Below are 23,922 nucleotides of genomic sequence, written 5' to 3'. Positions count from 1 at the left end.
TGCCGATGGCTAGGTAGAGGGGGGGCGGGGTTCAGAATTTTCCCTTGGAAGTTGTGGAATTGGGATATTTTCATGTGTCCTTCTTTCCTCTACCTCTCCTTCCTCCTCTTTTCTCTTCTCCTCCATTATAGTCTGAGGTAGACCCAGTCCATCAAGCCTTGATCTACTGACTTCTCCACATTTACAGGAGAAAAGAAGAAACTATTTTAGTTTAAAGCATTGATATTCTAGGTTCTGTTAGTCAAAGCCAATGCAAATCCTTTTATTCCCCACAGAACATTCCATTATTCTATTCTTTCCACAAACTTTTTTTTAAAAAAAGATAGGGTGATAGCTATGCATTCAGTGGGAATGTCCAATGGTAAATAATACTACTTCTTAAACCAATAAGTAAGTATATATATATATATATATATATATGATAAATCTGTGATTACAGGTTTAGGCTTGTAATTCTAGCCACTCAGGAAGCTGGGATCTGAGAATGATGGCTCCATGCTCCACCTGGGTAACAAAGGCTTGGAGACTCTTATCTCCAATGAGCCACCAGAAACCCAGAAGTGGAGTTATGGCTGAAAGTGGTAGGGTGCTAGCCTTGAGCAAAAGAGCTCAAGGACAGCACCCAGGCTCTAAATTCAAGCCCTATGACCCACAAAAAGGAAAAAAAATCAGATTAGTAAGATGAAGACTCGAGGCACAGTGGGCATGAGATACAGAGTAATGAGATTTAAATGCTGGAGCCCAAGACCTTTTGAAGATGATTGAAGGCATGACACAGGTGGAATCGAGAGGTTAATCAAGACAGGGAGCCTCTCCATCTTTGGGGTGGAGATCAGTGCTAGCTGTGCTTTAAGCCTAACCACTCCATCTGACCATGATACCTTTCCTCCCTGACTTTGTCCTATACATGTGGGAAGGCTGGGAAGGCTCATTCATGTGTGGCAGTCACCCCAATGCATTTCAAATATGGAAGTCATTTGACTGATCCATAGATGAGATCATATAGGCTTAAAATAACTTCTTACCACCAGGGCCACTGCTGAAGATGCTCTTAGACAGTCACTGCCATTCATCCAGTGGAACAGGGAAAAGAACCCACAAAGCTATTGGTAGCTCAGGAATAAAGGCAGGTGGAGAGAAAGAACCCAGCACCTGCCATCTTCATCCCAGAATATCTCCTGTCACGGGGTATATCATTCTCATGGCTACAAGCTCAGGGAGGTTGTAGAGTGGAGTCAGGTGAGGGGTGGGACTGGTTTCTTTAGGAAGCTGCTGGCTATTCAGTCTGTTCTATGAATATCTGTCAACTACCTAATGTGACATTCACTGAGATCCAGTGGTTAGAAAAGTCCCCTGTCCTTCTGAAGCCCACAAACAAGCAGAAATTGAGAGTTGAGAGAGAGAGAGAGAGAGAGAGAGAGAGCCAGAGCCAGAGAGATGGAGAGACAGAGAGACAGAGATGGAGAGAGTTGGGGGGTTTGGAGGAAGTGACAGGAAAGTGGCAGAAAAAGGATGTTAAAGAACAGTATTTATGTGGGTCTTAGTTAATCTCTGCAAAAACTAGGAAAAACACTATCATTTCCATTGTCTTCATTGTAGGGCTGAGAAAGTTTGAGATAATTGTCCCCAAATGGCTTTCAAAGTAGCATAAACAACCCCATAAACAGAATTCTCATCTAGGTCAGTCTGACTCTACCACTTTGTCAGTGGTTGGATGTAGGAATGAATGTCTTCTATCCATTTCTTAGTTTGAGGGTTTATGCTGGTTTCATTTCTCTGTGAAACTCACCGTCAATCTAAGCTACCCCAACAGTGACAAGGGGTAAAATCCAGTTTACCATGAACTGCAATCAAATATAATGAAGAGGACAAGTCGGCCCTCTTATAGATTTAGAACATTTAACCCAAATCATTTTGCTAGGGCATTAAAAATGATCACACTATAATCCTGGTCTCTTTGTGTGCCTGTATTTTATGGCCATACTGTGGCTTTCATGTGTGGGCAGATGGCTGTGAGGAATCATTATTGATTATATAGTCCATTATTTGGAACTTTTATCCCCCGACTCCCCAAACACAACCCCCCGCCCCGCCTCCGATTGCAAAGCAATGGAATGAATTTTTAATAACGCAGTCCAATCAGATGTTTATAATAGTAGATGGCACCAGCACATTAAATTCTAGCCACTTTTCTCAGGGCTTTAAGGCACATCATTTCATCTGATCCTGGCATCGCCTCTCTGAAATGGTTCTGATTAGCACCATTTCATGTGACAAAGGATTCCGGCTCAGACAAAACCGCACGTCCATTTTTTGGGCAATAACTATTCATCACAGTCAAGTCAGAACCAGCTGAGGGGCCCATCAACTTAGGAATGGCTGCTGAAATGGGGTTGATATTCCCTGTGGAATATCATTCTGCCAGAAAGAGGAGTGAAGTTTGGCCACTTGCAGGGAGATGTGTAGAACTGGAGAAGCAGCATGATGTGCAGATATATGGCTATTTGTCAGACCCACCTAGTTCACTTGTGCATCACCTTACGAATATATCACTATCTTTTGGTGGCAGCACTTCAGTCCTTCTCTCTTGGAAGGTTTCAAGTATGTAAGCCGATGTCATCGACTGTCGTCACCATGCTGGACTGACCACACTTGGGTTTCCCAGCGTTCTCAGTGGCTTCCGCTTCTGTACCCCTCTCTCCAATCATTGAAGAGATGAGTAGAAAAGAAGGTACAATGACAATTAGGAAATGCTCATTCTAGGCCCAATTCTGCCCTCCCTCTGGCCCTGTGATCCTGAGTAAATCCACTTCAAACATCGGGACTCTGTTTCCCCATCATTAAGAAATGAAGGGATATGGCTAAACAAAGTCTATTATGATTGATGATGATTATTTTATCTCTGATAGTGCTGTTTGAATGAACATAGGGGTGTCTTCCCCCTCTTGGCTGGGGCAAATATGCGGGTTCTCTAGCTTCTCTTCATCCTAGCGTCAAGGAAAGCTCCTGTTAAAAACACTACAAACTCCCACCGGCTCTGTCTGCAGGGTGAATGACTCCCTGGTGATTTCATCTTCAGGGAACTTTAGTGGGGGGGAAAAAAAGCAACACACAAAAAACCCAAGCTGCTCAGCTAATTGGATTTCATGGCTGATATGCTTTGATGTGCTATTTGTTCTAGTTAAAATATTTACTCTTGAAAAAAGATCTTGGCTGTCGAAACCCAAAGTTCCACAGTGTGGGTTGAGGGTACTGCAGGGTGAGGAGGAAGGGTTTGTAGAGAGCCTCCCAAATGCTTCGGAACAGCCACGAGTCACATAATCGTATCTGCTGGTCCAGGTTGCCATGATGACACCTGTTCCTTAACTTCTCCAGGACTCAATTTCCTTGCTTGTAACGGTGGGGGGGGGGGCGGTTAACATTGTACGAACCTCACTGATGACTGAGAGAGCTATTTTGCTTTTGCAACATGCCTGACACCTCAAATACAGTGTTTTTCCATTGATCCAAGGAGAGCTGTTCAGTTTTCCCATTTGTGTGTATGCCTGTGAGTGCATGCCACCACTCGAGCTCAGGGCCTGGGTGCTGTCCCTGAGCTTTTTTTGCTCAAGGCTAGCATCAATGTCAACTGAGCCACAGCGCTCCTTTTGGTCTTTTAGAGGGGGCAGTAGTTAATTGGTGAATCTCAGGGATATTCCTTTCTGGGCTGGCTTTGAACTGTGATCCTCAGATCTCAGCCTCCTGAGTAGCTAGGAGGACTGGCACGAGCCCATCAGCACCCAATCCGTTATCCCAGTTTTACAGGTCTGGAAAGTAGATTGGTGGGGCTCAAGTTCCTAACCCAGAAGTGATTTTAATGTGTAAATGATGGAAATGGGATTCCAACTCCGGTCTCTACTGATCTGAACACTTAAATTGCTGACATGGCTGAGTGGGAAGGTAGCCAGGTGGTTTGGTTATACAACTGATCCATTCCCAGGGTCTCTGTGTCCTAAGAGGTGCAGTCTTGAGATAGGAATCCCCATTGTTGGATGGGTTCACATGTAGCCAACAATAGATAGGGTTGGTAGCAAGCCCTTGACCTGGTAGCTAGCCTTGATCCTGTGTCTGGGGGCTTGATGGCTGTTGGAAAATCTTGTCTGGCTTTGGTTTGTGCAGCTGGGGCCTCCTAGCTCTTCTCCACAAGTCTCTTACTGTCCAGTGGTCTTCCTTCCCCCACCTCCCAAGTGCTGGGATTACATTGTATATGGCTGTGGAAGTAAGTAGTTCTTTTGGAATCAGGCAACATGTACCCTTTGCAGTGGGAGCTCCCGGAGCTGCCTATGCAAGTATGTTTTACGTTCTTAAATGCTAACTGAATTCTGAGTGCGTAGGCTTTTAGAAACCATTCTACACTCTAAATATGAAGTGTAAAAAAAAAGAAATCTTTACACAGAGACTCATGTGCAGGCCTGTTGCTCCAACATCATCATGGGAAATATAAAATATCTCCTATTTGTCTGTTAGTGGAAAATGAGGGGGAAATGATGGCCCGCCTAAATATTGGAATAATGGTAATTTCTTTTAACAATGGAGCCATTGAAAGCATAGATGTAGGTATACCAGAATGAAGTAAATTTTAGGATCTATTATAAAGAGATCCATATGTAACATGCTTGTATGAGACTGACATCTCATGCCTGTAAGGCTCAGATCCACCAAAACTCCAGAAGTAGAGCCTAGGCTCAGCTGGAGAGGAGGAAGCTGAGGGACAGAGCCTCAGTCTGGAGAGGAAGAAGTTGCAGGACAGAGCCTAGGCTCTGAGTTCAAGACCCAGTAACCACTCCGCCAAACACACATTTGTCTGAGTATGAGTCTCTATCTACGTATCTCTTTTTTATCTGTTTTTTGTTTGTTTTGTTTTGTTTTGTTTTGCCAGTCCTGGGGCTTCAACTCAGGGCCTGGGCATTGTCCTTGGGCTTTCTCAAGGCTAGCACTCTACCCCTTGAGTCACAGCACCACCACTTTCTGTTTTCTCTGTGCATGTGGTACCAAGGGATTGAACCCAGAGCGTTGTACATGCTAGATAAGCACTCTACTACTAGGCCACACTCCCAGCCCCGTTATCTGCTTTTATATGTACACTTACATTTATTAAATGTACCTAAACTACATTGAGAAGCCTACTTTTAATAAATGCATTTCTGGCAAGATTTGTAAGACTAGTATTTTGAGGAACAGTTCTTCATTTGAAATGCTTTGGTTCTATTTAATTAAAAAAACACAACTATACACCTATGCTACTTAAAACAGTTTCTTTTAAAAAATTATAAATCATTGGATAAAAGCTTATTCTTTTAGCATCAAAGGAGTCAGCTGCACAAATGTACAGTGACTTGGGTTGGAGGTTAAAGTTAATTAACCAGGCAGAATCAGGTCCTTGACTAACCTGCAGCTGTTGGGCTTAAGGTTTGAATCTTTTTTTTAAGCCTCCAGATACAAAGACAGGCCCCAACTGGTTCCATCTAAGTTCAGCTATTTTGAGTTGAATCTAAACAGAGAGGAGGAGGGCTCAAGTTGGGGGCACAGGGAGGGGTTTCTCATCTCTCAGCTACATTAATTCAGCACAGAGACATTTCTGATGCCTTACTCACTGCCTGTGGAGAAAGCTTGAAATAGCCTTGAGGGTATGAAAAGAGGGGAAAAGAAAGCAGTGTATCTTAAATATCCTGTAGATTTTAGGAGCAGAACACCTGTAATTTCCTTAATTCTTACATGAGCTCCGAATTCTTTCCTTTTTCTCATGCATAGGAGGAAACTGAGGCTGGCAAGGGCAAATAATTTTCCCCCCCAAAGCCATCCACTTGGTCAGCTGAGATTTGAGTCCCTGACCAGTGAGGTCTACACATCTTAGGATAGTTCTATCAGGCTAGGATTTGCAAGTTGATGCTTATCTGCAGTGGACATGATGGGGCCAGTTTAGGAGTGACGAGGTCCAGGGGACCCATCTTCTCATTCTTGTGAAGTAGGAAAAAGTAGTTTTGACAACAGTACATGCAGACATGAAGTCTAACAGGGGAGTCATATGAGTTTTGAGGATAGAGATGCTAGAGAAATTCCTTGTTTGCTTCAAAATCCTTTCCTCTGGAGGCCTTCAATCATTCATTTGTGTCTCATAGTCAGCATAAATGTTTTCTCCAGTCAGAAGGGAGCTTTTTAGAGTCAAACATTGTCCAGAAGCAGAGTGATGAAGATGCGGCCCTCTGTGTGAGTACTGGACCCATGCATCCAGCTTCCTGTTTCCATGCAGACATTGCTAATCACTCACCGAACATGTCCCTACTTGATGTGGAATGGAGCGTGCAATATTTCCCAGCACAGCCCCTCAGAGTTCTAGAATTAGGTAAACAGATTAGCATTGATAATGGAACCTGTCTGTTATGCAAGCAGTAAGTGCAGTGGTAAGCATACATCTGGGAGCCAGATGTTGAGATTTGAGAGGGAGGGGATGAGACAGAGACAGATAGAATAGTTTAATTCAGTGATTTTTAGTCCATGACTAGCTGCTCACAAGGGATGACAGGGTTGGGGAGTAAGGAGCTAAAGTTCTGGAAACTACCTGACTGTTAGTTAGTTAGTTAATTTTCTGTTGGTCATGGGACTTGAAGTCTGGTCCTGGGCACTGTCCTTGAGCTCTTTTTCTTTTCAGGCTAGCACACTGCCATTCTGAGCCACAGTGCCACTTCTGGTTTTTAGGTGGTTAATTGGAGATAAGAGTTTCATAGACTTTTCTGCCCCTACTGGCTTTGAACCTTGATCCTCAGATCTCAGCTTCTTGAGTAGCTAGGAATGCAGGTATGAGCCACCAGCACCTGTTTTATTATTATTATTATTATTATTATTATTATTATTATTATTATTATTTTTTTGTACTGGGATTAAATTCAGGGCCTTGTGCTTTCTAGGTAGGTGCTCTATTACTTGAGCCCTGTTCCCAGTCCCTTGGCTTTTAGTTTGGTTTTCAGATAGGTCTTGTATTTTCTCCCAGTTCAGCCTTGAACTGTCATCTTCCTACCTCTGCCTCCCAGGTGGTTGAGATTATAGGCAACTTTCAACAACCTTTCTTTTCTTTTTAAATCGGAGGCACTGAACAATCTATAGTCAAAATACATTTTTGTTTCACTCAAATACTTTTAAGAAGCTGTAGCTTCTTGAGAAAGTTTGAAATTCTCCATGGTGCACGCTCCTTTCTGTGTCCTCCAGAGAAGGTTGAGACATTTTCCTGGAAAGGTGATTTTGGCTCTAGTGAAGATGTCACCATCTGCTTGCCTGCCGGGCAGCTGGCCTGGCTGAAGGAGAGCTGGGGCTAGCTGCTTTGAGATCTGGGAGAGTAGGAGGTCCAGGGCACAGGTTGGGGAGGGGGGTTGTTTGTGGCTCCCAAGGCTGTTCTTGGGTAGGGTCTTCCTTCCCCAGGCACCTGCTCAGTTGGGGAAGCCCCTCCAGCATCTCCTTCTGGCTCACTCTCGCTCCTGGCTTTCCTCCCCATCCTCTGTCAAGAGCTCCAGGCTGCCTGCCATTCCTGTTGGCACTGGCAGCAGCCAGAACAGTGCAGGCTTTCCTGGCAGCGGGGTCCATGACTGCTTCATTTCTCCTTCTGCTCTTTCACATTCTTCTGTCTTTTTCTCCATGGCCTGGTACCCAGCAGCCTGTGGCCAAAAAGGGCATTGATTACCTTTTTTTAAAAAAAAAATTTTTTTTTGCCAGTCCGGAGGCATGAGGCTTGAACTCAGGGCCTGAGCGCTGTCCTTGGGCTTTCTCAAGGCTAGTGCTCTACCTCTTGAGCCACAGCACCGTTTCTGTGTATGTGGTACTGAGGAATCGAACCCAGGTCTTTGTGCATGCCAGGCAAGCACTCTACCACTAGGCCAAACTCCCAGCCCTTACCATCTTACCTCCCCCCTTCTCTTCTCTCAGCCTTCACCCAGTAGGGATAGATTGCCCGCTTTCCCTCCCTCCCTTCAACAGGCAAGTAACAGACATGGGACGTGGGCTCTGACATTGCACAGGGCTCGAGTTTCCCCCTATCCCCATTTCAACCAACAAACCAACAGTAGTGCACACCTGAAATCCCAGCTCCATGTTGAAGCATAGACAGAGGAGGATTATGGTCCAAGGGCCCACTGAGCTGTCTTCTAGAGAGATCTTTCTATCAGCCAGGCCTTGGTGGCTGACATCTATAATTTCTGCTGCTCAGCAGGCAATGATTGGGAAGATGGCAGTCTAAGGCCCTCCTGGGCAGAAAAGAGCCTATTTTGACAGACAAGTGGTGTGTGTGTGTGTGTGTGTGTGTGTGTGTGTGTGTGTGTGTGCAAGCCTGTATGCACACACGTGTATGGTTTGTGCTTTTTCCATTATCGGCAAGTGCGATCTTGGCAGACATGGGAAGATGACATGCTAGATGATCAGGTAGAGAAAGCACCTTAAAGAGGAGCAGTACACACCAGCCAGCATTGATTGATTACTGATCAGTGCATCTGTAAATATCTCAGACCCAACACTTTGACCTAGGTGCTCTTATGATCTCATGTTACAGGTGACTGAAGTGAATTGATGAATGAACTTGTCACTACCGGTGCTTGAACTCAAGGCCTCACACTCATATTCCTGCCTGCTATCCCCAGCTGCATGGCTGGTGCTCTACCACTTGCCACACCCCTAACTTCTGGCTTTTTGATAGTTTATTGGAGGTAAGAGTCTCAGGGACTTTTCTGCCAGGACTGGCTTTGAACCGCCATCCTTAGATCTTAGACTTCTGAGTAGCTGAGATTACAGGTGTGAGTTATCAGAACTCTTGAGATGAAAAAAGGAATTGCAAGGAGAGTGACTTTTCTAGAACATGAGAATGCTTGGGAAGGGTCCTTCTCTTCCCTTGGCCTTTCCCTCAGGGAGATGTCCTTTGTCCCCTTACTGGCCTGGTTGCAGCCACAGTGGCCTTATAACATCCAAAACAGCAGTGGCACCCTCCTTGGAACCAATTGGTGTAACCTCAGAGGGGTGTGCCTGCAGCGGACTGATTTCTAGTTCTATTCTTCTCCCCTGGAGATGGGGAGGTGTGGATGGAAAACAGCAGCTACAGCAACAAAAATCTGAGGCTGAAGCCTAAGGCTGGATTCAAAACCTTTAATTCAGAGTGAAAGACTTTAATCAGGCTATAACTTGGCTCCATTCCTAAATGCTACCATGTTAAAAAAGGAAAAGAAATAACAACAATAATAATTCAGAGAACGCAAATAATAGTCCAACCTAAAGCCAGGAATAGGTCAAAACAGCTGTAGTTTCTCTGGGAATGAAACATTCCACTCTTTAAATTATTGCAAGGAAATGTATCTTGTTTTCCCCAACTGAGCCTGGAAGTGAATTTAAAAAAAAATCTATTACTGCTAGTTACTGATTCAGCAAGAGTTGCTTTATTGTTATTGTTGTTGTTTGCTTTTCTTTCCCTTTTCCTTTGCAAGCCACTGTCCACCTCCATCTTTTTCTGCCCTTTTTCTCCTGGGTGTACCAGAGGAACCTTCTAAGTAAAAAACAAAACTTCACTTTGTGTGTGTATGGCCAAGATTCAAATTTGCTATGATTCATTGGAAGGGGGGAGGGGCTGGCAGAATTGGAGGGAGAAAGGACCCATGGAGCCTCTCAGATGTAAATAATTCAGGGTTTGGAAGTGCTCATCTTTGGACGTATTGGAGCCATTGGGAGTGTGGACGGCTGGGAAGCAAAACTGCTGAGGCAAGCAGGAGAGAAGCAGAGTCACTGGCCTGGATTGGGTCAGCCAACAGAGCAGCTGCATGTGTTGGAGAAGCCAGCCCATGTGGGGCATGGCGGGGGGCCCAGATCTGGGGATCCCCGGACTCTCAGAACACATGAGGCTCAGTGTCAGGGGAGCCTCTTGTTACACAAAAAAAAAATCTCAGGGAGGTGTAACACTCACAGCCTAAGAAAAGGGAACAGTGAAATCCTAAACAGTATTTAACAGGAATAAGTTAGTATGAGTGTATTCCTATTAATATACTATGAATGATATATTAATAACATTAATGACATAGTATAGCAATATATTCATGAGCTAAGGTTAATAGAGCTGATTCTAATTAGTATTAATAGAACTCTTACCACATACGAGGTTACTTTTCAAGTCAGGTAAGTATTCTCTCTCCTTTTTTGCTGGAATTTGAACTCAGGGCCTCATGTCTACTCAGCAAGCACTCTTCTGCTTAAGCAATGCCCCCAGCCCTCTTTTGGGGTTGATTATTTTTCAGATAGGGTTTTAATTTGAATCCTCCTACACAGCTGGGGTTACATGTATGCGCTACCATACCTGATTTTTTTTCTTTGAGCCAGGTTCTCGGTCTATATCCCAGTCTGACCTTGAATTTGTGATCCTCCTGCTTCCTCTTTGTGAGTACTGGGATTCCATGAATTTGTGCCACTAAATCGCTGACATTGATTTCCTTTCCTTTCCTTTCCCCTCCCTCCCTCCTTCCCTCTTTCTTTTTTTATTTTTTCTTTCTTTCTCCTCTTCCTTCCCCTCCCCTCCCCTTCCCTCCCCCTCCCCTCTCCTCTCTCTCCCCCTCCCCTTCCCTCCCCTCCCTTCCCCTTCCCTTCCCTTCCTTCTTCTGCTAAACCAACCTTGAATTCCCCAGGACAAATCTGATTCAATCATGCTCTTTCATCCTTCTTCTAAATTACCAGATTCCACTGGCAAATATTTTTGAGCATGTTTACTTCTATGTTCTTTAGGAATATTGATCAGTAATTGCATTCACTGTCCAATAGGATAAGCCTGGATTACATGATGCTCCATGCAACTAAATCTAAATGGATTACATTATGATGTAAAATTGAAATTCCACTGCTTTGGATATTCCAGACACATCTGAAGTCAAATCCATGGATTAGAAGTCAAAACCAATAATATTGGATGGTACCAGCATGTCTATCATATTGGACAGCACAGAGAGCTTTCCCTGCAACCTAAGCTTTTGTATGTCTTTGAGCAGAGTTCAAACTTTGACGTTTATCTGTTGTCTTTTATCCTTAGTGTGGTGGTGGAGCTCTTTCCAGCCTTGGAAAAGAAACTCTGTGATGGATCATCTGACATCTGTTTTTTTTTTCCCTACCCCTAAAAGTGTTCTTTAAATTCCCAGCCTAGGAGGGGGTCAGCTCAGTATTATGTAAAAGCAAGGTTTAGTTTCATTTAAAAAAGGGAAAGGTGTTTTAGTTTGGCCAGTTCTAGGCAGAACCCAGAAGTGCTCTTATAGGATGCATATTTCACAAACCAAGATTTATTCCAGAACAAAGCTCTAGCATAGCAAAGGTTTTGTCTGGCCAAGTGGGATCCATCCTTACTTTGCATGAGCAAACCTGCAGGTACAATATTTTACAAGGCACATCTCCTTTCAATAATTAAATACCTATGCCAGCATGTTGTAATTTCTAAGGACATAAAGATCACAGAGAAATAGAGCGCTTTATAGTCAAGCAAAGCTCAGGGAGGGTTGTAGATGGGGGGTGGTTTAGGGAGGGTTGTTAAAGAGGAGTATTCTGCTTAATGAGAATGAAAAGGAAATTGTAACTTGGTTCCAAATTGTTCACTGGGGTCAGGAGACATGGAGTAAGAAGGGCAGTGCTGAGATCTCAAGCCCAGCTGGGACTCCAGGATGGGCTCACATCACTGATTTTTTTTTTAACTCTGTGAAGGAAGGCTTTCTCTTGGACATCTTGTGTCAAATTGGAAAAGAGATTTTTGTAACGGACCCCTCCACCCACCATCAGAGGCTCTGTACGAATCATATCCCTGAGATGCTGCTGGGTTTAGACAAGCTAGGATTTCTAATGGTGGTTTTCCCTTTCAGTGACCTTGGGCAAACCAGTAACCTCTCTGACCCTCTCTTTCTTTTCAGGGAAACAGAACAACAAACCCCATTCTCTTAGTGTGAGATCTGTGGGCCAGCCCCACTACTACTCTCAAGAGCTCTTGCTATAACCGTGGCTGTGTGGGCCACTCTTTTGGGAGGAGTGTCATAGTCCCCCCAGCTGGGTGGTTGGGGGTGAGGGGTGCTTGAGGGGACTAATAGAGAGAGGGGAACATTTTCATCCTTCTCAGCCCCCATTCTTTTCTAAGTTAGGATGAAGTTTAGATCAAGGGCCAGGACCTTGACTCCCCCTGCCCCCATAATTGTGAGCGGTTAAAAGAGGTTCAGGCGAAAAATACAGGCAATGGTCACAAAGGAGTTGGAGACTCATTGCCACCAGGAAGTCAAACACCATTGCGGAGTGAGGTGCTCTCAGAAGGCAATCGGAGGAGGATGTGTTTGGACAAGCAGGGATTAAAAAGAAGGGTATCTTAGGAAAAATGGTAAACACCATTGAGCATTATGAAGGGTTGGCAGTGCAAAGTGTCTGTCGGACTGTGGGAGAGTAAGCAGGATGTCCTCATAATAGTCCCATATGTGCCTGTGGTCCAACTTGATTTAAAATTTTATGTCTACAGGAGAAATGCCAGAGTAAAGAAATCGCGGGGGAGGGGTGTTTCCAGACATCAGGGATACCCGTGTGGCTCCACAAACAGCGCACGCACCTTTTTACCCAGACAGTTCTATTAATATTGGATTTCTGCTATGATTATAAAACATCATCCGACACAAGCTGTGCGGTAACATTTCTCCCCCAGCAACCAGGGAGCCCGGAGAAGCTGGATTGTCATTTGCAGGAGACAAATGACAATAATCCCTAGAGATGGGATGTGCAGAAAAAGATATAATCCTATTAAGAGATTGCCATTGTGCACGTTGCCTCTTGTGGTCCCAAGTGCAGATGCAGGAAGGAGACAAGGGGGCCTGTAACAGCTATAGGAAGGAGCTCTCCCTGCAGTTGGCAGTGACAGCGCCCTGCCATTTCTGAACAAGGGTCCTTGGGGTATCGGATCACAGTAAATGACTGAGGGGAAATGTACTCAAGAAAGGTGATAGACCTGAACAACTGGAGTTTCACTTCTGAAGGACCTGGAGGAAGCCTGGCCATGACTCAATTTTTTTCATATATTTTTATTGTAATTAATAGAAGGGTTACATTATATTCATCAGATAGAAGGTACATTACTTCATAAATGTTGATACCCTTTCTCATGTCATGGTTCCCATTTCCCTCCCCCTCTCCCCATACATCTTGATTTTCCCCCTTCCCTCTCCTATTTCAATTAAGCGTATATAAAATATATCAGATAACAAGGTGAAATATTGTAACAATATGAGATAAAGGGACAGCAAAAGGACAACAATCACTCATTATATGGCTTCTGTTTCTATATCCTAGAGATCCTTTCATTTAGCATCATACTGTATGGCCTTATGTATCTAGGTTTTGCTCTATTGTGAACCTCTCCTAGGAGAGCCCAAGGTTTCTACTGATTATTGTAAATGAGGGAAACCATTGAGCCTATGTTCCTTTGAGTCTGGCTTCCTTCACTTAATATGATTTTTTTCTAAGTCTTTCCATTTCCTTACAAATGGGTGATGTCATTCTTTCTGAGAGCACCATAGAATTCCATTGTGTATAAATACCACATCTTGTTGATCCACTCATCAACTGAGGGACATCTGGGTTGGTTCCATATCTTTGCTATGGTGAATAGTGCTGCAATGAACATTGTTGTGCTAGTGGATTTAGTAGGTCCTTGTTTCTGGACGATTGGTAAATGCCAAGTAGTGGAATTGCTGGGTCATAGGGGAGCTCTATATTTAGTCTTTTGAGGAACTGCCATACTGCTTTCCATAGAGGTTGAACAAGTTTGCACTCCCACCAACAGTGTAGTAGTGATCCCTCCTGTCCACCTCCCCTCCAGCATCTGTTATTATTAGATTTCTTGATCCTAGCCATTCTAAATGGAGTGAGGTGGAATCTTAAAGTTGTTTTGATTTGCATTTCTTTTATGACCAGAGATGCCATGACTCAAGTTTTACACTCTTAGAGCAAACCCTGTAACTTCATTGGGTTGAGGACCAGGTAGTTGGAGTTCTAAGTATGTGTGAGATCCATCAATCGGTAAAGGATAAACTATTATTATTATTATTATTATTATTATTATTATTATTATTATTTTATTATTATTTGTGCCAGTACTGGGCCTTGAACTCAGGGCCTGGGCACTGTTCCTGAGCTGCTTTTTTTTTTAAATTGTTGAAGGCTAGCATTCTACCACTTGAGTCACAGCTCCACTTCCAGGTTTTTGTTGGTTAATTGGAGATAAGAGCTTCATGGACTTTCCAGACCATGATCCTCATATCTCAGGCTGGCTTTGAACCATGATCCTCATATCTCAGCTTCCTGAGTAGCTAGGATTACAGGGGTAAGCCTCCAGCATGGGGCTTAAGGTCTCTATTTGAGTGATGAAAATGAAACCCTTTAATTCATGCTATGTTTTAATGGGAAATGGAAGGGAGTGAATATTCAATTTATGACCCCAGGAAATGAGCACACGTGCACATGCAGATTTTAGTATTTAACAGTGAAGATTAAGACATTCACTGGCCCCCAAGCAATCACTTTGGATTATTTCATGCTCCATGCTTGCTACTCAGTAAGATACCAGCATGGTGTAGAAGAAGAGACATGAGTTTTAATAGTAGAGACATGTGGTGGGTTCAAGCCTAAGCACAACCATTTTCCAACTCTGGGACCTTGGGTAACTTCCTTAAACTCTTGCAACTTTGCTATTCTCATTTGTGCACTAGAGATACTATTCTCTGAAAAGTAGTAAAATATTAAATATTCAAGTAAATTATGATCAAAAAGAGTTACTTGTTTTTTGTCTTGGTGAAGGTTGACACCTCTTAGTTTACCTCTTAGGATCTCTTTCCTTCCCTTTCGGTTAATACTACTTTGATGATGGTGATAGTTGCTGCTGTTGTTATTATTACTATTATTTTAGTCCAGGTGGTTTGGATAGAGATCAATCTGATCCACAGGCAGATAGATATACCAATCCAGTCCATTTCTCTGCATCTATGGGATTGGTCCAGGGAGGTCATGTGATCAAAGATGGCCAATATGACCCCACTGTCTTTCTGGTTTCTAGAAGGAAAAGCTCTATGGCTCTTCTGGGTGCTGAAACTATATAAGAATATCCCTCGAGGGAGTGGTGCTGTGGCTCAAGTGGTAGAGCACTATCCTTGAGCACAAAGAGGCTCAGGGACAGAGCCCAGGCCCTGAGTTCAAGCCCCAGAACCAGCAAAATTGAACTCAAAATTGAGTTTGGGGCTTGAACTCAGGACCCTGCAGTTGTTATGCAAACACTCTACTGGAGTGACATCCCCAGTCTTTATTTAGAATTACTATGCTTTGAGATTTGCAATAGAGCAAAACCTTGATACATAAGGCCATATAGTATGAAGCTAATTGAAAGGACCTCCAGGATATTGAAACAAAAGCCATATAACGAATAATTGTTGTCCTTAATGTACTATGTTGTCTCTCATCTCCTTTGCTGTCCCTTGGTTATCTCATATTGTTATAGTATCTCACTTTGTTATCTGATATATTGAATTTATTTGTATTTGGTTATTTGATAGGGAAGGGGGGAAAACCAAGACAGGTGGGGGGTAGGGAAATGGGTACCAAGACATGTGAAAGGGTATCAATGTACGTGAATTAATGCACCTTCTATCTGGCAAATATCATGTAACCCTTTTACTAATTACAATAAAAAAATGCAAAAAAAAGAATTGCTATGCTTTCCCATGGAATCTTTACAACCTCTAACTAGACTTGCAGAGCTATTTCACCAACACGGAGTTGCCTCATGGTTCTGTTCGGGGCTTAGGTCTTTTATTATTTATGTAACAGTTCCCCTACATTATAGTTCTGTTTGACATGCTCAAGTCACTTCCTGTCTCTGACTGGACGCTGAGAGCTGGAGGGCCTCAAGCAGGATTAGATGGGCATGGTTCTGTGGGTGGGTATTATCTTCACTTTACACAGGAGCAGAGATGTTCAGACAACCCTTTGCAAACTGTCAACTGTCATGGAGCCTTGTTGGAGTAGAAATAGATATTGAACTCAGGTCTTTGGGACTACAGAGATCTTCAGGATTTGGCTGTGTATGTGTATGTGTAATTATATATATGTATATATATATATATAATTTTTTTCAAAGGATTCGGCTAAGAACAAAAATCCCTTTTGAGAAGGAGGAAATCTTTTCAATGTGGAGAAGTATCTTAAAAGGTTCTATATCTGGGTCCTTTCAAACTTGAAATTTATATGCAAGGAATAAAACCAGACGAGAATGGATGGTGTTGGGATGAAACGAACAGGTTTGTGTCTTTTCTGAGCTGATTTGTCTCAGTAAATCCCCAGAAAATATCGCTTGTCTCATTTTCCCTTCAAGCCTTTTGTCTGAGTTTCAGCTGAGAAGATTTTTTCCCCCTCTCTCGTTCTTTGTAAATTCTCTTGATTTTGGTTATATAACAGGAGCAAACAATTGCCTTTACTGAACAAAAGTCTCAAATGAATAGCTATCAATGGTAATACTAGTAATTAACAGTTTTTTTCTCTGTCGTGCCTGCCCGAAACTGCTTTTATTGATTTATTTTGACTCTGTTCCATATAGGACAATTTTCCAGCTTGCACAAACATATGCTTATCTTCTTTTGGGCCCAACTATCTTGGACTCTATTTCAAAAAGAGCGTTAACTCTTCAGGACAGAGCTGACAGCAGACCAGAGGAAAGGAATTGGGGTGCCTCAAATGAACTGTACACTGGGAAAGATTATCAATGAGTGTGAAACATAGAGCACCTCTTAGTTTGAAGTTTGACATCCTGGCTTTCCTTTCTGAATGAAATTGGAAATTACACAGAATTGGGGGTGAGCGTGGTGGAGGGTGGCAAGATGGAGGGGTCCATCCAAACAAAAAAAGCCAAGGTCAGAGGGGAGAAACAGTGCAAAGAAAGAACCAGTTGGCTACTGGCAGCTCGCGCTTACTCAGGAGGCTGAACTCAGAGGATTGTGTTATGAGCCCAATCCAGACTAAAAAGCCCGTGAGACTCCATCTTCAAAATATTCAGGAAGAAGTCAGGCTGGAGGCTTAGCTTGAGTTGGAGTGTCAGTCAAACAAGCAAGTGAAGTGAGTCCAAGGCCCTGAGTTTAAACCCTGGTTCTAAATAAAGAAACAAATAACAAAGTAAACAAATAGGCAAGGGCAGGGGAGGAAAAACCAGTCATCAATTCTCCCTTTCTCTCTGCTCTCCTGAGGTCAATCTCAGTTATATGAGTGTCTTTCTTGCAATCCAAGTGAAAAGGTAATTCATGGTACTGAAAAGAGAATTCATTGTGTTATTGAGTTTCTTAAACCCCAGAATTGAACCTTTTATAAAATTAGAGGTGAGAAAATGAAATGACACAGGAATAGCATCCCCCTCAATATATTTGAAACCCCACTGGACATAATCATAGTATGGAATATACAACTTTGTGATCTATTTTTTCAAATCAATAACTTTTCTTCAATGCTTGCACATATATACTCAGTCTTCTTGACTGAGTTGTATTTCATTGGATGGATGCATAGAGCATGCTTAACTAATCACAGTCACCTAGTGTTGGCTATTGGTTCCTTTTTTAGTTTTCTTTTTTTTTGGCCAGTCCTGGGCCTGGGCATTGTCCTTGAGCTTTCTCAAGGCTAATGCTCTACCACTTGAGTCATAGCACCATTTCTGGCCTTTTCTATGTATGTGGAATCAAACCCAGGGCTTCATGCATGCTAGGCAAGCACTCTACCACTAGGTGGCTGTCTTCTTGAGGGCTCTTCTGTCCTGCAGGCAGATGCTCAGGGTGAAGGACGAGCTGGCAGCGTCCAGAGTGAACGTCCCTGGAAGTCACCCAGCAGCAGATGGAGCTAGTGGATAAATGCAGCCTTGCAGGTGTGGAGTAATTCTAGGGTGCTGGCTCTATGGTGCTGAGTGGAACCCAACCTAGAGCAGAACCATTCCTTCCATGGCCTGCCTTCTGCAGTGGAATTTTACTACATGCTCTTGGAAGCTGGGCTAGCACTTAGACTCAGCAGCTGGAGGGTTCGCTGAGGCCATACACAGCCAACACTCCCACCCCCTCATGACCACAGAGCTAGTGTCAGGAGACAGACGTCCACAGACGGCCGTGCATAAATCTTGCCCACAATGTATTCCTGTGGATGGCAGGATCAGACGGTGGGCACTTGACAGCCAGCTGGCAGTAGTATTGGTACCCTGGAAGTGTCAGCAGGCTTAATTACCAGCCCTTGTGCCAATTCCAGGACAAACCACCAGCCGTCTCCTCACCCCTGCCACTGCTACCGCTCCACAAATCCCTGAGGCGACATCAATAATTCATCTGAGAACCAAAAAGTTCCAGGCCTCTGACACTGTTGTCTTCCAGCCTGGTCCTACCTTCTGGGCCTCGCCTGGTGTCCCTGTCTTCTCAAACGTCAGGTGTGGTGTGAGGTGAAGAACGATCTGCGGGGTGGACACGTGTTGTCATTTTCTGAGGAAACAAGTATTAGAGACAGGGATTAAATGCTCCTAATTAGAGGTCTTTCTTGCCAAGCTTCTTCAGGAGAAAAAAAGAATTTTCTCCTCAGTTGATGTGCTATCCTTATGGAGACCTTGGGGGAGGGGCAGAGGGTGGGTATGTGGAATTCATATCTGGGAGCAGGTGGCCATATCAGAAATAATGGCTCGAGGTACTGGGAAAATGTAATCAATATTTACCTGCTGAGAAGTCCCAAGAGGAGAAGGAAATGGACTCCTTCCCTACGGCACAGATTTCATTCTGGTGTCCTGCTTTCTTTGTGTATTTGGCAGCAGGGGAAAAGTGCATGATTTTTTTTTTCTGGTGGTGGTGGGGAGAGTGTTGGGATTGGTGGAATTATTCCATCATCAGCCTGCACACAATAATCCATTATTCAAGCATGACAAACTTAAAATACTCAGTCTGGTCTCCTGGTATCTGCCTGGTTTCTTATTTGTGTCCAAATGAATGCAACCCATGACATACTTTTTAAAAATATTATGATTCTCTCTCTCTTTCTCTCTCTCTCTCTCTTCCTCCCTCCCTCCATCCTCCCTGCTATCTTTTGTCTAGAACAATCATTATCAACATTAGGCTTCATTATCTGTGTCGTCAGCTCTGGAGAACAAGAAACTTATGTGGGTTGGTAATGTTTCTCTAGACTTCATTTTAAAAACAACAACAACACACACACACACAAACAAAAAAAAACCAACAAAGCTAGACTTGTGACAAAACAAAAGTTCTCTAAAACTCCAATGTAATATAATTTAATTCATTCTTTCCCTGCAGAAGTGTAGCAGCCGGAGTTTCTGTGGCACAAGAGACGACAGAAAAGGTGGCTGATGGCATTAGGCAGAAAAGAAATCTAAAGGTGAGGAACAGAGGAAGCAAGGCCATGCTTGGGGAATCAAGTAGCCGGAGATGTCGCTGCTGGTCCAGTGTCTTAGAATCCACTATATTGCTGAAGGCAATCTCTCATCATACTCTCCAGTTGGATTCCAGGTCCTGAAGAATTGCTGCTATTTCCGCACAGGTGTTGAGGCCAGCCAGACACCCAGCCCCTGTCCCCCACCCTCCACCATGTGATTGCATTTGGCAGGGGTCTGAGGACATTAGTATTCTCATAAGGACCCTAGGGTTGCCTTCTACCATCCAAGCAGGTCCCTGTCCCCTGTGGGAGTCTGCTCAGAACTCATTCAGATCACTGCTTTCTCCAGGGTCCCCAGGAAGAGGAGGGCTACAATGTCTATGAGGTGGATTGCTGGTTGATGGTTCCCCTCGATGCCTGCTCTTCACACACTGAGAAATGGACAACCCAAGGTGATTGCGTGTCAGGACGCAGTGTCAACGGAACCACCGTGGTCTGGCCTGTGGTTCGGGGCATGGTCTCTGCAGTCGAGTCAGCATCAGCTGAGATGCTGTCTAGACCCTGGCACACCTGGCAGCTGGGTGCGAATGGAGGAAAAGAGCAGAGATGTCAGGTAAGGTGCAAGATACCCGGTTAGATCTGAACTGTAGATAGACTGTGAATCATTTTGCCAAAAGAAGTCTGTTTCATGCAATATTTAGATCCTACTTGCCCTCAAAGAAAAAAAAAGAATCGTTGGTTGTCTGAAATTTAAACATCCTTAGGCACCCGGCATTTATGTGTATCCCAGAAGTTTCAGGGCTTGCTTTGTCTCTGCCCGCTCTTGTCTTTATAGGAGGCTTCTTCTTCATCATCTCGCTCAGATGGGAAATCAGAAGTCATAAAAGGCTTGAGGGGGAAAAGAAAAGGACAAGAATTTTAATGTCCCTACAGCATGAACTCTATTTAGGTTCAGTGATGTGGAACAAGAGTCTTTTCCTATTTTCCTCTCTTTACTGGTGTCCTGTACCAAGACTCAAGATGGACCCAGAAACCATCACTTCCATTCCAAGGATGTTTGTGGGACATTTCTTTCTGATGTAGAAAGAAGGTAGTCTAACGGGCCCGTTGGACAGGTATGCATTCTGTAATTCAGCAGGTAGCTTATGGTTCAAAACCATCCTGGGCAGGAAGTACCTGAGACTTTTTTTTTTGCCAGTCATGGGGCTTGAACTCAGGGCCTGAGCACTGTCCTTAGTCTTTTTCTCTTTTTTTTGCCAGTCCTGGGTTTGAGCTCAGGGCCTGAGCACTGTCCTTGGACTTTCTCAAGGCTAGAGCTCTACCACTTGAGCCTCAGCACCACTTCGGCTTTTTTCTATATGTGGTACCGAGGAACTGAACCCGGGTCTTCATGCATGCTAGGCAAGCACTTTAACCACTAGGCCAAACTCCTGGCCCATCCTTAGTCTTTTTCTCAAGGCTAGTGCTCTACCACTTGAGTTACAGCACCACTTCCAGCTTTTTTCTATGTATGTATTACTGAGGAATCGAACCTGGGTCTTCATGCATGCTAGGCAAGCACTCTACCGGTAGGCCAAACTCCCGGCCCCGTACCTGACACTCTTATTTCCAATTAACTACTGAAAAAAAAGCCAAAAGTAGATCTGTGGCTCAAGTGGTAGAGCATTAGCCTTGAGCAAAAAAAAAAAAAAAGGAAAAAGCTTAGGGACAGTGCCCAAGCCTGAGTTCAAGTCTCAACACACAACACAACACACACAGGAGAATATTAGATAATTCCTTAAGCTTACTCTCCAAACAAAAACTAGCTCCTATGTAGCCAACCAAGGGGTCCTTAAAAGAGTATAGTAGGAAGTAGAGAGAGATTTACTACAGAGGGGAGAGACGACACAGGATAACTTCAGTAGAGAGAGAATGAAATAGAAAAATGGAGGGGGAACAGGACGGGGGCGAGAGAGAGGAAGAAGAGAGAGGGAGGGAGAGAAGCTTCAAGTAACGGAAGGGTGCAAGGATGGAATTCGTGACCATGTGAAGGTCACAGGCCCCACATGCTCTTTGAAAGGAAAAACAATGGCTTTATTGAAGGTTGGAGACAAGAGCATACCAAAAGACCTGTCTGTCCATTGGCCAGGAGTGATGGCTTTTTCATCTGATTGGCCAGGGCAGGGGAACTAGAGGTGTGGGTTGTTTACAAGCAGAGTCTTGGTAGAATCAACCCCACCTGGTCCCAGTCCAGGTGCAAGGGTTAAAGAGTTCTGATCCACTGCGAAGCCCGCTGATGGCGGCATGCTTCTTCTCTTCTACCTGGGCTGTGCTTGCTCCTCAGCTTCTTCTTGACAGGGTATTTTAGATTAGACTCGAAGGTTCTACAGGTGCACCCCAAGAAAGAGCTCTCCTACAGATCTCCAGGAACAGGGAAGTTGCTGTTTGATGGCTGGGTTTCAAAGCCTTTCGCCCTCATGTTGATTTTTTTTTTCACAGCTGCAAGGCAGTCTGTAAGCCCTGCCCTTTTACATGACAACGCCCTTGCATTTCTAGATGGAAGAAGAGTGGCTGAAGGGTTGGGGGTACCTCACGTCTCTGGCCTTTCCCTTCGTCATGCAGCCTCAAAGTGAACTCCATCAGCCAGCCATCAAGGGGATGATGTCTCTGCAGCAGCAGACTCTTCTCCAGTCACGCGGCTGTCTGGACACGGGGTCCACAAGCTGCAGACCAGGTAAGCTGGGCCTAAACCACAGGAACTATGAGGTGACTCACCAGTGTCTGGTATGTTGGAAATGTGCTTTGGCAACTGAAAAGCAATGCCATCCCCTGCCTGTAAAGAGCATCCTGGGAAGTAGTTTTGGGGTAACCTTCAGTCTTTTGCTACCCATTCCTCTGCTGTTTTCTGTACAAGGCTGACCTCAGGGACTTGAAGGCCACAAAGATAGATTTTTTAAAAATATGGAATGATTATCAGGGTTTTCTTCTTGTTTTCATTTTTTTTGGTGTTGAGAGCTCAACTCAAGACCTAGGCAAATGTTTTAAATTTAGATCAAGAATTTGAGAAATTGAGAACAGAGTGTGGTACAGAAAATAATGTTTGCTTGCTGTCCTTTTGTGTCTTTTGAGACAGTGAATTTGAGGTTCTCTGCCTCAGCCTCTCAAGTTCTGGGCTTACAGGTGTGCAAGATCATGCCCAACTCATAGAAAACACTTGGATTGAGGCAAAAGGCACAACCTGGAGTCACTCGGCGTCAGATAGAATTTACTGTTTAGTAGCATTGGCCGTGTCAGAGCTCACACTTAATGTCAGCCATTTACCACCTAATATTTCAGTCAACAGTTGATTTGCCTACACTAAAAAAATTGCGTGATTTAAATACATATTTGTAGCCGTTATATTTTTATTGTAACTTTATTATAATCTTTCACTCGTTGTACAAAGGAGTTTCACTTCCACATGTCAGTTTATGAGCACATGCATCTTGATCAGCGTCAGTCCTTTCATCGTTCTCAGTAGAAGAGATAAAAAAAAATTGCAATATAGTTTTGGCTTACGATGAATCCCTTTTGAGACTGTGTTTGGGTATCTATTTCTTCTGGAACTAGACCTACCTCCCAACGACAGGGGTGAATACACATCTCAAATAGGGCCAATTCTTTCTCTCCCACCATCCAACTCATCTTCCTTCTCTTTCTTCTCCCTCTACCTATCTCTCCTTCCTTCTTTGTTGTTGTTGTCATGGTCCTTGTCCTCCTCCTCCTCTCCCCTCCTCCTCCCCCTCCCTCCTCCTCCCCCTCCCCCTTCCTCCCCCTCCCCTCCCTCCTCCTCCCCCCTCCCCCTCTCTCTTTCCTCCCCCTCCCTCCTTCCTCCCCCTCCCTCTTTCCTCCTCTCCCCCTCCCTCCCCTCCCCCTCCCTCCTTCCTCCTCCTCCCTCCTTCTTCCTCCTTCTTCCTCTTCCCTCCTTCTTCCTCCTCCCTCCTCCTCCCTTTCCTCCTCCCTCCTCCCATTTCTAAGTAGTGGCCTGAAGGGAAACACAGGCATGTAGAGTCTATCTGTGGTCTTGTGCAGACAGACCAAAGCAGAGTGGGGGCCTTCTTGATTGTTGAGCTCCTAGTGTTGCCAGCACCCAAGGTCCTCACATGTGCAGTAGTTGGGACAAGGTTACCTTGCAGAGGTGCCCAGGCCGTCATGGAGAATTGAGAAAGAGATGAGCGGGGTGGGGTTTACAGTCTTTCCGTGTATCCTATCTGCTGTTTGAAATGAAGGCTGTTGGTGGTGTGACCCACTATTTTCTTTCGTTCTTCAGCTTTAAGGAGATGCGGTTGATGTAATAGCTTGTGTACGTTTTCACGTGTGTCATTAGAGGATGTTCCTTGAGTCACCACCAATACCGTGAATAGATCCACAGCATCCCAGCGTGTACTGGAGCCCCTTTGAGGCCTTTCTCTTCATTGCCCTCTAAACCCCAGGCAACCACCGATCTGTTTC

At 44.2% G+C, this 23,922-nt stretch overlaps 1 protein-coding gene across 8 annotated transcripts; it reads left to right on the top strand.

Annotated features, from left to right (window-relative positions):
* The first annotated feature begins 6,387 nt into the window (after positions 1-6,387).
* LOC150039651 (uncharacterized) lies at positions 6,388-22,798 on the top strand. Of its 8 annotated transcripts, none has more exons than XM_090327688.1 (6): positions 6,388-6,440; positions 8,573-8,726; positions 19,374-19,455; positions 19,802-20,065; positions 22,054-22,165; positions 22,565-22,798. In XM_090327688.1, exons 2-6 carry the CDS (start codon positions 8,665-8,667, stop codon positions 22,636-22,638), a joined length of 594 nt encoding a protein of 197 aa, XP_090183814.1. In that variant the 5' UTR covers positions 6,388-6,440; positions 8,573-8,664; the 3' UTR covers positions 22,639-22,798. The 8 variants fall into 8 exon arrangements, 6 of the variants coding, with proteins under 6 accessions (XP_090183814.1, XP_090183808.1, XP_090183809.1 ...); XM_090327682.1 differs by having other exon boundaries at positions 21,988-22,165; XM_090327683.1 differs by having other exon boundaries at positions 6,399-6,428; positions 21,988-22,165.
* The last annotated feature ends 1,124 nt before the right edge of the window (positions 22,799-23,922 follow it).

Source organism: Megascapheus bottae, unplaced genomic scaffold (genome assembly GCF_031878675.1).
Source record: "Megascapheus bottae isolate mThoBot1 unplaced genomic scaffold, mThoBot2.hap1 HAP1_SCAFFOLD_53, whole genome shotgun sequence".
NCBI classification, from domain to species: Eukaryota; Metazoa; Chordata; class Mammalia; order Rodentia; family Geomyidae; genus Megascapheus; species Megascapheus bottae.
The sequence above is the reverse complement of the archived record's forward strand: the minus strand, read 5'-3'. Positions and strand labels throughout refer to the sequence as shown.